At 34.4% G+C, this 12,967-nt stretch overlaps 1 protein-coding gene across 1 annotated transcript in view; it reads right to left on the bottom strand.

The window, feature by feature from the left end:
• Positions 1–640: 640 nt before the first annotated feature.
• Positions 641–12,967, bottom strand: part of LOC150096813 (uncharacterized) — a 184,003-nt gene continuing 171,676 nt past the window's right edge. The window contains exons 15-17 of the mRNA XM_090408185.1: positions 10,737–10,796; positions 9,673–9,765; positions 641–3,621 (exon numbers count right to left, since the gene is read on the bottom strand). Coding sequence (XP_090264311.1) covers positions 3,488–3,621; positions 9,673–9,765; positions 10,737–10,796 — 287 coding nt within the window. The 3' untranslated portion in view covers positions 641–3,487. The remainder of the gene's footprint in view (positions 3,622–9,672; positions 9,766–10,736; positions 10,797–12,967) is intronic.

The following is a 12,967-nucleotide window of genomic DNA, read 5'->3' as shown; positions in this document are numbered from 1 at the left end:
TAACACAGTTGTAATTTCCTGATATTTCAACCTTCATGTTAAGGTCATCAAATGGAGTATACATATATATATACATATACACACTCCATTTGATGACCTTAACATGAATGTTGAAATGCAAGGAAATTAAAGTGATTATTCTTAGCATGGTTGTAGTCTCCATGATAAATATGAATGATAAACATTTACTTTGATAAATTATGAAGACTAAAGTAATTATTCTTAACACAGTTGTAATTTCCTAACATTTCAACCTTCATGTTAAGGTCATCAAATGGAGTATACATATATATATATACATATACACACTCCATTTGATGACCTTAACATGATGTTGAAATGTTAGGAAATTAAAGTGATTATTCTTAGCATGGTTGTAGTCGCCATGATAAATATGAATGATGAACATTTACTTTGATAAATTATGAAGACTAAAGTAATTATTCTTAACACAGTTGTAATTTCTTGACATTTCAACCTTCATGTTAAGGTCATCAAATGGAGTATACATATATATATATATATATATATATATATATATATATATATATATATATATATATATATATATATACATATACACACTCCATTTGATGACCTTAACATGAATGTTGAAATGTTAGGAAATTAAAGTGATTATTCTTAGCATGGTTGTAGTCTCCATAATTTATCAAAATGAATTATACTGATTGCTAATTTTTAATATAAAAGTATTGGTGTCAATTTTAAGTTTCTTAAACAAATCCCATTAGACACATTCCATCCATCTGTTTCGTTTGAAACATCTTTAGAAATAACATTGTTTAATCATTTAAAATTAACAATCCATAATTAAAAATTAAAAAATTATTTATTATTTAAGTGCATCTTTTATGACTAATGAGCTAATTTTTTTTTATTATATAAGAAGCATCAACAAAAAAAAAAGTGGAACTAACAGAAGAATTACAGAAATACCACACTGGCATACGAGTAGAAAGGCTCATGTACTGGTAGTGCATGTTAGTTTAACAGTATTGATTACAACACAGAATGATAAGAAATAATTAATATTTATTAACTTATTTGCTGATATTACATCCAGCATCTTCAGAGAACAAGAACAAAATTGTCACACTACGTGAAACAACAACAATTTAGTGTAATAGTGGGACTAGCTTAAAAAAAAAATTGTAACAGACAACGCGAGGAACTAAAGCCCTAACTGGAACCATCTATTGTTGGAAAAAGAGAGAAAACAAGTATTAATTAGATCTTAAAATAATGGTCTCCCATATTTTTGGTAAATTTATTCAGCCATATACTTGAGGTTTGGAGTATGTTTTAAAGTTGCTGTTGATTCCAAAAACAATCTCTCTCTGACTTATAATGACTTCTGTGTAGCACTTTTGTTTTCTTCCATTTGATCCTATGTGAAGGGGGTATCCCAAAGCATGGTCTGCTAGATCCAACTTGCCATAATGATAGTGCTTAATGTATTTTTTATATTCACCAAGGCAGATGTCAACATGTCAACAGTATGGTTTAAATATGGCACATAGCTGATATTTATTAATATCAGCTATGCACTATATTTAAACCATATGTCAAATTGGCAACTCTCATCCATTCACCTAAGGACAAACTCTCTTCTTTATCACATCCAGGAGTTTATGAAGTGCCCTGTTCTTGTGACCTGACTTACTATAGACAGACTATTGGCATCTGCCTTGATGAACATAAAAAATACATTCAGCACTATTGTTATGGAAATTGGGGCTAGCAGATCATGCCTTGGATCAAATGAAAGAAAACAACAAAAGTGCTACACAAGGAAAAGTCCAATTAGGACTTTAGTTCCTTGTGTTGTCTGATACGATTTTTTTAAACTAGTGCTTTGAAGCTGGATATAATACTAGCAAAATATCAGCTAAGTTAATAAATATTAATTCTTTTCTTATCATTCTGTGTTGTAATCAATACCATTAAAATAAACTAACACAGTGGAATAATTGGTCTTACCAAAACAAAGAAGAGAAAAACAGGTAAGATTCTTCTAAATAACAAATACAATAAATAATGTTATATTTGTTATTTAGAAAAATTTCAGATTTGCACTGTAGAATAGCAGTCAGAGAGAAACCAAGACTGAAAACATTGGTCTATCATGGAACAAATAGAAGATGTTATATTTGGACATTAATGATCAGCAAAAGAAAGGAGTTAGTTATATGAAGCACTAAGAGTGATGTGGGCACACATCAAAATGGGGAATTGGAAAATTAGATTTATTTGTGTCTATGATCCCACAGAAGGTTCAACTGAAGAAGAAGAGTAATCTTTTGTGTCATCAAAAAAAGGCAACTAACAAGGAAAATGGAGAAGTTGGTCCTTGTTGGAGATCTAAATAGTAAAATAGGAAATAAGGAAAAAAAGTATATAGAATAAGTGAGAAATTAGAAAGAGGGATTTTCACATGACTAATGGTATATAAGAAAGTGTTCAAGCTAATTTTATCTTATGGATTTAGGAGCTAAGTTAGAAATAACACGTGACTAGAGACCACAGATATGAGTTTTCTGTGAAACGTTTCTGAAAGTGGCATCACTTTCAGAATCATGTGAAAATCCCTCTGGGAGATATAAGCCTAAGTGGATTGATGCAGGTCAGAAGTACCTCAGAAAACCAAAATATAAGATCTCACATTAGTTAGAAGTGCCTTAGAAAACAAAATAAGATCTGACAATACTGGTGTCCTGACAAAAAAAGAGTAATTTGGAGGAAAATTTTTGACAGGAAGTTAGTAATAATGCAAACTTTTTCTATCACAATATCCTGATATCCCTTGAGGATGCATATCAGGAATTTGATCAGGAAGATATGAGAGTTTTGAGGAAAATTAGGGAAGTAAACAGATGATAATGGCAGAGTCACATTAAAAATTAAGATATTAGAAAGAAACTTGACATTAGAAGTAAAACAGAAAAGGTTAGCATAGCTGATGTCAAATGGCAGAAGAAGCCTTAGATGATGACTAAAATATGGAGAGGCAGATATTGGCTAGTAGTGCCTTAGAGGATTGAAATATAAGATGTGATATATTGAATACCTGTAAATAACAGATGAATTTGCTAAAAAAAAATTGCTAATGGGAAGCTAATAAAATAATGTATACTTAATTATGTAATACAATCACAGTACAATCCTTGAAATTACCTATAAGGAAATAATGACAATAGTGATGCAGTATGAAAAAATTAAAGATGGTAATCTCATCATGCAGTAAATATCTTAAAAATCAGAAAAAAAAAATATTTTACAAACCAGCAGTAGTACTAGTATCTAGTACTACAGATATATTATGAAACAAGTGAAACATTTTCTTTGGGTGTTCTATTCATCTTTTCTAATGGTTCTGATATACTTTTCAGTCCTAACATTTTTATAATTTACTTCAACATTTTTTTAAAATTCTTGAAGACTCGATATTTTTTTCAACTGTATAATATTAATTTTCATTTTTTTTCCAATCAAGTTCTTTATATTGTATCTCATCTTCTTCAATAGAGGGAGTACTAATTGTGAAATTGGTTAACAGTTCGGTTACATTATAAGAAGTATCTGTGAGTGCTTCACTGATTCCTGAAAAAGAAAAAAGATGACCAAGAATGGTGTTAAAAAAAATATAAAAAATAACCAAGTATGGTTTCATTTACTAAAAATAGTTATTTTATAAAATAAAAATTATTTAGTAATTAAATACTGCTTAAAATTTATTTTAAATACATTTTTTACTAAATAATTTAAGGAAATTACAACGTCAACTAGGATATACCCTGAAGTTACATGGTAGGTGAGACCAACAAAAAGTGCACAAGTCAAATTCGTGTAACTCTGGGTATAATTTTGCATATAATTTATATATACAAACATACAATTGGGACCAAAGGTTTACAAAAACACCTATATTTTTTAAGAAATATAATCATAATTGTAGTTTTTCGTACATGAAAAAAAGAAAGTTATTTCGATGTCGATGGTTTCATAAAATCTAATAGATTCGTCTGACAGCATAATGTCTTTTTCTTGTCACGCAAAATTTCTTCATAGCATGCTAATGATTTTTTTATTCCTTACCTTGTGGTTACAATTCATTCCTCGTTAGAATCTATGTCCTCCAAAATCTGTAAACCTTTCTTTTATGATTGTTCTTACTGTGGATTCCTGTAGATCGAACTTCTTTGCTAGCTCACAAATTTTCATTCTGCCTTCAAAATCCTTAATAATGTTGAGTTTTATTTCCAAAGTCAATGCTTTTCTTTTCTTGCTAGCAGTAGAAGAATCAGACTTGCTTCTTTTGGATGACATTATTAATTTTTATGTGATAAAATTTTTATCGAGACCATAACATTAAACAATCGCAAGGTTTGTAGACCATAAAAATCGTGTGTGAATGAAGATGGCGTGAAGCACGTCAGTGCATGTTCACAGCATGTGCGACACTGGCGAATGCGGCTGGCGCCTGAAAGATACGACTAGTGGTGAGACGTGAAGCGGGATGGGAATACGTACATATAAGAAACCATATAACTCTGGATTCGCATAAGTCAGGGTATGACTGTACATTAAAATAAATTTTAATATACTTCAATATTTCGGCAACGTCACGTTGCCATTTTCAAGAAACTTAAGAACAAGACACGTGCATGCAGGCACAACAAACAGTAAGTGAGGAAGACGCAGGAAGCTATTATTTCTCCCAAAGTTCTGATGGTACCCCCTAGCGGGCAATGTTGGTATTTTTTGGCGATTGGGCTGAAGGTCTTCTGATATAGGTTTCCCAAATTTCAGGCAGTCTTATGCAGCCAGTTGAGGTTTGGATTGTTTCTTAGGGCTGAAGCTGATTCCATGAAAAGCCTTTCATATTTGTATTTACTATGGTGTATTATCGTGGCTTTCTTCTACTGTATTCTATGGCAGGTAATCTTGGTCAGCACATGGTCAGCAAGACCAGAGTGGCTGTATTGGTGAAACCAGATGTAGTCCTTGTGTTCTGAAATTCTGATATTTGCTGTCCTGCCTGTATGGACAAAATAGGACAGCTTACAGCTGCAAGGGACCTTGCAGCTGTAACTGTAACAGCTGTAACGCGGGATACGACACCTTCCAAACCACGTCGCCAATGATATTAGACTGGATGTGGCTTGTGTTCTGACCAAAGCTAAACCACCAAAAGCCAACATACCCAGTAAGGAAATTAAATCTCTACTAGAATTAAAGAAAATAATAATCACCAAAGCTGATAAAGGGAACGTCACAGTATTGCTTAACCAAAAGGATTACACAGATAATCTGAAAGCTCTATTGTTAGATCGGGCTACTTACCTGCCTATCGAGTACAATCCCACCAACTCACAAATTAGAAAACTCCACAGGCTCCTTAAGAAGATCACTTCTTGGCTTGTGGAAATTGCTAACAAATTAAAACCATTTAACTCCATACCCTCCCCCCACCCCCTTATTTATGGACTCCCAAAAATACATAAGGAAAATGTGCCATTACATCCCATGGCATTGATTTCCCCCCCCACACACACACACACATACAAACTAGCTAAATATTTGGTCAAAGCTCTCTCACATTATACTGGCAACACACCTTCACACATAAAAAACTCAGCCCACTTCAAAGCCAGCATAGAAAACCTTACACTCAAACACACTGACATAATGGTCAGTTTTGATGTCTCCTCCTTATTCACAAATCCCACTCAAAGAATCCTTAGAGCTAATCTAAGCTAAATTTCCTCCCGATATCACAGCCCTATTTCAGTTTACAATGAACTCAGGCTATTTTGTTTGGCAAGGAAAATTCTACAAACAAATAGAGGGGACAGCCATGGGTTCTCAACTCTCCCCACCCTTGGCCAACTTTCATATGGAGACTTTTGAAGAGAAAGCCTTAAACTCTGCCCCACAAAAACCAACCATTTGGCTTCGCTATGTGTATGTTGTGTTTGCTATTTGGCCACATGGCTCCGATGCATCCTCTCCTTCCTAACACACTTAAACAACCAACACCCCAGAATCAAATTCACCCTGGAAGAAGTAAAAAACAACTGCCTTCCTTTCTTAGACACACTAGTCACCCACCAGCCTGATGGAACCTTGGTTTTCTCAGTCTATAGAAAACCCACCCATACAGGCAGATACATTCACCAACAATCCCACCACCCCTCCTTGCAACAATATGGAGTCATTAAGACACTACACAACAGGGCTAAACTTATCTGTTCAAATGACAATGCCCTGACCACAGAACTAAACCACATTCTCAACACTTTCTCAGCCAATGGCTTCCCCCCCCCCAAAAAATATTGAAACCAGTAAACCACAACCCCCCTCCTCCCTCGCAACAAGGATTACTCTAAATCCATCACCATACCCTATATCCGAGGCACCTTGAAAAAAATTACAAAAATCCTAAAAAAAACATGACTTAACTTCTTGTTACAGACCATATAAAAAATTGGCATCCCTTATCTGCTCTACTAAAGACCAACCTCCCTCCCAGACCTACCTGGTGTATACCAGGTCCCTTGCAGCTGTAAGCTGTCCTACTTTGGCCAAACAGGCAGGACAGCAAATATCAGAATTTCAGAACACAAGCACTACATCCGGTTTCACCAATACAGCCACTCTGGTCTTGCTGACCATGCACTGACCAAGATTACCTGCCATAGAATACGGTGGAAGAAAGCCACGATAATACACCGTAGTAAATACAAATATGAAAGGCTTTTCATGGAATCAGCTTCAGCCCTAAGAAACAATCCAAACCTCAACAAATTTGGCTGCATGAGACTGCCTCAAATTTGGGAAACCTACATCAGAAGACCTTCACAGCCCAATCGCTCAAGAATACCAACATTGCCTGCTAGGGGGGGGGGGGGCACCATCAGGACTTTAGGAGAAATAAAAGCTTCCTGCTTCTTCCTCGCTTACTGTTTATTGTGCCTGCGTGTACGTGTCTTGTTCTTAAGTTTCTTGAAAATGGCAACGTGACGTTGCTGAAATATTGAAGTATATTAAAATTTATTTCAATGTATATCCTAGTTGACGTTGTAATTTCCTTAAATTATTTAGTAAAAAATGTATAACCAACGTCTAAGCCTTTCCACGAGTATTTTAAATACAAGTTTAAAAGCATTAATTAGTATAATCACCTTGGAGTCAAAATACCATAAGTTTGTGCTTCTTTTTCCTAATCTGATTTAAGTGGTTCTTTTAAGGACATAACAGACATTGATCATGAGATGACTTTCAACACCTTGCTCATTTTAAGAACACATCTTTAAAATAGATCTGTATGCTAGCTAACAAAGAGCAGACTAGACTGAAGCAAAGTAATTTTTAGTAATTCTATTCATTTTTTGATTAACTAGGAAATAAATGTCTGCAGGAAGTTGGGACAGAATTACTGGTGAAGAAATGGGGTGGGGGGGTGAGCACTATTGAGGTCATATATTGAAGGAGTCAGTACATTTTTTTAAAATATATTAGTGTTATAATTATTTTAGGCCTTCAATAGGCTCAAATGATCATAGCTCTCCATCCCCCTTTCCTACCCTTTCCTATCTTGTGTGTGTCTGTGAAGATTCACAGCACATTCGCCTGTTTTGCCCCCTCCTAATTTTGTTCAGTAAGCTTCTATTTTGCTTTGCTCTTTCAAATACATCTCCCATATACCATTTTTTGATATCAGTCTATCATCCTCTTATCAACACTAATATTTTATACTCTCCATCATATATTCTCCAATTTATATGTCTTCCATGCTGTATTCTGTCCAAAGCCTAATAGTTAGAATAGGTGAACATATCTGTTCCACCTTATGTAACTCAAGGGTAAATTTATTATAGAATGTGAACAAGTTGCTTAAACATGATCTTCCCTCAGTAAACCCATGCTGTTCATTGCAAAGTATAGATTCTCTGTCAACCCATTTTGTATGCAAGTCTTAACCAACTTTTCCAAAATCTTTGTCCACCCACCCCACTCCAGAGATATTGATAGGTCAGTAGTTGGATACATCAGTCTTTGCACAACCCTGTGCAATGGGATTACCATACACATTTCTGTCCATTCCTATGGAATCTTCTCTGTTCCTGGTCAGAGGAATAACCAGTTCAGCTGAACACCCTTTTAATATGTGCTGATATCCTATCAGTCTCTATTGCCAAATTCTTATTCAGTTTGTGCAACAGCTCTAGTACCTCCTCCTCCTCCTCATACACCTGAGTTTCTTTGTCCTGTGAAGAGGTGGCACTGAGCTCAATGTTGATAGCCTTTTAGTAAAATGGACATTCTTCTGCATCTGTCACCTGCATTCAATAATTATTCTTTCATAATCATTCTTTCTTTTACTTGCAGCATAGTGATAGAATTCTTTTGGATTGTCTTTAGCTGGCAGAGCCAGTTTCTTTTTCATACCCAGACTTTGCTTTCTGTACAACAGTTGTAACTCTTTTGATCTGTACTTTATCATTTTCATAACTGACATCATCCTTATGCAATCCTTAACAAGATTATACATTCATCTCACCCTTACCCTATTTATTCTTTTGAAGTATTTAAGTATTTATTTTAAATATAATTTTAAAAATATTATTAAATATCATCATTTAAGTATTTTTTAAACACTTCTCATGCATTGTCGACATCCTTCCCATCCAACAACCAATACCATGGCACAGAACCCTGCATACTACTCCTCAACTGATCATAATTTTCTGCCATGTAGGTCAGCAGCCATTTCGCAAGTCAGTACCACATGATCACTGTCACCAACTCAGAGGCAGAATAGTTATGTTTTTAACTGAAACACTCTCCGACACTATAATCAGATCTAACACTCTTTGACCTCAAGTTCCTTCTGTCACATGCTGCTTGAGGAAATTGTCTTGCAACAGCTCAATAAATTCAGTTTCATTTTTCTCATGAGATTTTACTGCTATGCAATCGACGTTTTGATAATTATTACTCATTTCACAACAATCATTCTTATTTGGTTATGCATTTCTTTGTCACTAGCAACCAATCAGCTAAGTCTGTAACAACCCCCATTCCTGTATTTGATCTTGTTACACTCAACTTCACATCAGAAGGCTTCAAACTCACTGCTGCATGGAAAACTGTTGGTAGAATTGCAATCATAGGTCTCAACTCTAAATGGATTCAAATCATCCAATATCATTAGCAGCACACTCCTTCTCCTAAACTGTCTATCCTTCTTCACACATGCTGCAAACTTATGTCAGGCATTAGCGAGACCTGGCTATCAGAGGCAGATCTCGCTAATGCCTGACATAAGTTACCATGCTAAAATAATAAGTTACCTGCATGCTTTTTTTGCATAATCTTCTGTGTAGTCTGTGACACACAGTTGGAACTTGCAGATCTTTGTTATCTAGTGCCTTACTTATGCAGATATCTTTGCATATGATTAAAAAGTACAAATCATATGAACACAAACTCTTTCTCTCCTCATAATCATTTCCACGATAATGCACATTCCCATCATTAGCAAAGTTGCATAACATTGTTGCGCTTCCACACAAATTCTTAACACAGTAAATTATCACGGATACAGATAGAGATCACAGTAAATTATCACAGAAATGTTGCACTCACCATGACTAAAACTTTTCCAGTGTTTAATTAAACCTTGTACAATCCTTTTAATTGCTGTTGGATTAACTATTCGGAGCGATGCGGTGATCTTTTCTGTAAGAACATATTATAAAGGTTATATTTCATAAGTCATTATGAGATATATTCAACTTTATTAATGCTAATAATGCTATTTAAAAATTTGTTCACATTAAGCCCTTTTTAGAAATCTTAACAAAACAAATGCTCTTCCAGGTTCAGTTTGAAATGTAAGAATTTTGCTATTGCCAATTTGATTAAATTTTACTATTCAATTCAAGCATTCTGAAGCAGCAGCAGTGGTGGTCTTTTTTTTAAGAGGCATGTGATGTGTTATTTTGGTCCAGTTTCAAAAATTTTATATCACAATAGTTTGAGTAAAACTGATATTAAAAATAAGCAAAATTTAACTAGAGTTTGTTAAAATTTAATAAATTCTGACATTTAAATTGATCATTTAGTGTGAAACTTTTTGTTGCATTTTGGATGCGAATCATTATTAGGGTAGTTGCTTTATATTACATAGTTCAATTCATACATGAATCTGTAGCATCTTACGGGTGTTAGGTATAGGTTTCTATGTGGAGGTTGTGGTCTACACAGGTAGATTGATAGAATGAAATAGAAGAAATTAGTTTGCTGAATTGAAGTTAATTCCATTCACAGTACAATTAGCAGTTGCATACAGATTTTTAGGAATAGAGGAAAGTGGAGGAATGATGAAAGCCAGTAAAACAGTGCCCATAGACACTGGCTTACTGAACTGACTTTAGATGATTAGAGAAAGCCTGTAAGAGAGGGCCAAAATAGAAAAATGATTATGATTAGAATATTTTAATTTTTTAAAATAAAATATTAAGCAGTACAATAAAAAAAAAAGTTCATTCTTGAACACATCTGTCAAAAATCTTTGGCTCTTTCATAGGAAAAAATGTTAATTGATTTATAAAAGTAGTTGTTCAGTATAATAGTATATACCTCATAACATACTAATGAAATTTTATTTCATTGTTTCAGCTTATAATGAAAAAATGTATAATACATACCTCTCAATGTTTTTGCCAGTCTCTTTAGAAATTCCTTAAATTTTCTTACCACTATGTGATCTGTAAGAGAAGATTACAATAATTTTAGCCAATATGTAGATATTGGCTAAATAACATGAAATAAGTTTTATCTACTTTCACCATACTTCAAAAACTTCTATGGTACTAAATTCAAAGCATTCTCGATATAAAAATAGCTGATGGTCTCTTTTATATACTTTAAAAAAAACCAAATAGTTTTTGCATATTGCTTTGCATATTTCTGCTCGTATGACATTTTCGAAAAGTGTGAGAGCAGAAATTTCATAATTACCTACAGAAGTTATAAGTAATATGAGAACATATATATATATATATATATATATATAATTGTAAAAGTGGTGCATGCACTGCACCACTTTTATTTCAATGTATGGGAAACACCTTCAAGAAAAAGCAAACTGAAGTTTCTGAAAAAAACAGAAAAAATATTTTTTAGAAAAAAAAACAAAACTAATCAACCATTACAAATGCATTAGAAAATGTGAAATTTGACTTAGTTTGGGTATGCTCAAGTGTTATATGAGAATAAAAATTATGCAATTAACCAGACAAATTTACACTGAAAACATAAAAAGATTTTTTCTTTTTATGCAAATAAGTACATTATGCAATTAAATGTTATACCTACTATATACCACTAGTAGCATGCAAGTTCACCTCTCACCTTTCTGTGGTTATGGCCTGTTTCAACAAATAGGGCTCTTTTCAGACAAGTATTCCATGAGGTGAGTGGGTGTGAAATTGACCAACAAGTGCAGAATCTAGTCTCTCAAGACAAAATATTGAATAGAATAGTCAATTCAGGAAGCAAAGGTGGTTGAGAGCCCAAAGGGATGTTGCAGTTTCTATATATTAATACTAGAAGTATTAGGAACAAGAGGGAGGAGTTTTGGGCACTGCCCAATGCCAAAAACTCCTCCCTCTGTTCCTAATACTTCTAGTATTAGTATATACTAGAAGTATTAGGAGCAAGGATATAGCATTTTCAGGGAGGATAGAGAAGATAAGATGGGAGGGGGGGGTTACTGCTGATGATAGTAGATGAACTGTAGCCAAAAAAAAAAGGAAATAGGTGGAAAGGTGGCTATTCATTTGAAGCAGTCTAGTGTGAGATTAAGGCCAGTAAGACAAAATATACAGCTGGTTGTTGCTATAGGGTAGGGAGTTCCACATATGATCTTGAAGACATGCATTGCCAAATTAGTACAATGAGTGCAGGCTGAGTGATTATTATGGGATACTTTAATTATGGTGCTATAGATTAGAAGGAACAGAGATCACATAGCAGGAAAGAAATGGAATTTATACACCTACTGAGAGATAATTACTTGAGGCAGCATGTGATAAAGGGGACTAGGAGAGTGAGAGTATTGGATCTGGTCCCAGGATCAGAAGAGCTATCCATAATAGCTCTTCTGATTGGTGAAAGTGCCTATGCAGTCTTGAGTTTGTCAAAAATGAGGAACATGCAATTACAAGGCAGATGGTTACGACAACTTTAGGAGGAAGCTTGAAGCTGCACCATGGTATAAAATCCTGCAAGAGAAGAATGTTAGTGGTGCATAGGAGATAGTTAAGAGGTATCTAGAGGAGGCTATACTAAATTGAATACCTAAGGAAAGGAGAGATAATCAGGTAGGAGTTATATAGATGAGTAATATAATTAAGCATGAGCTTCAGAAAAAATAAAATGCTGTGAAAGGTATATAAGGAGAAACGTGATTAGCAAACCCGTGAACAGTACAAGGGTCAGACAAGAAAGGTGACCAGCATGGCAAGGAAGGCAAAATCAGATTACGAGAAGAATCTAGCTGTACAGGTGCCAAAGGAAATCCCAAAGAATTCTTTCATTACGTGGCAAGTAAGAGGAAGAATGACTATGGAAGATTAACCTCAATGAGTGATGATGGTCATGAGGTGACGGAAGCACATGAAATAGTTGGGTTACTGAGTGAGGTACACTTTTGCAAAGGTATATCATCCAAGTGAGGTTACTGCTTTAACATGTGTGACAAACACTAATGTGGAAACACAGGTGGATGAATTGGAGGTTCTTGGGATACTACAGAATCTCAATGTGAATATAGCTATGGGATTAGATGGATATCATCTTGCATTTTGAGGGAATGTGACTACGCCTCTGACTAGGCTGTTTAACTTAAGTCTCAGCTCAAGTAGATTTCCAAGGG

This window comes from Typopeltis vanoorti, chromosome 18 (assembly GCF_054136105.1).
Source record: "Typopeltis vanoorti isolate ZY-2024b chromosome 18, IOZ_Tvanoo_1.0, whole genome shotgun sequence".
NCBI lineage: Eukaryota > Metazoa > Arthropoda > Arachnida > Uropygi > Thelyphonidae > Typopeltis > Typopeltis vanoorti.
This window is presented reverse-complemented; position numbering and strand designations above follow the sequence as displayed.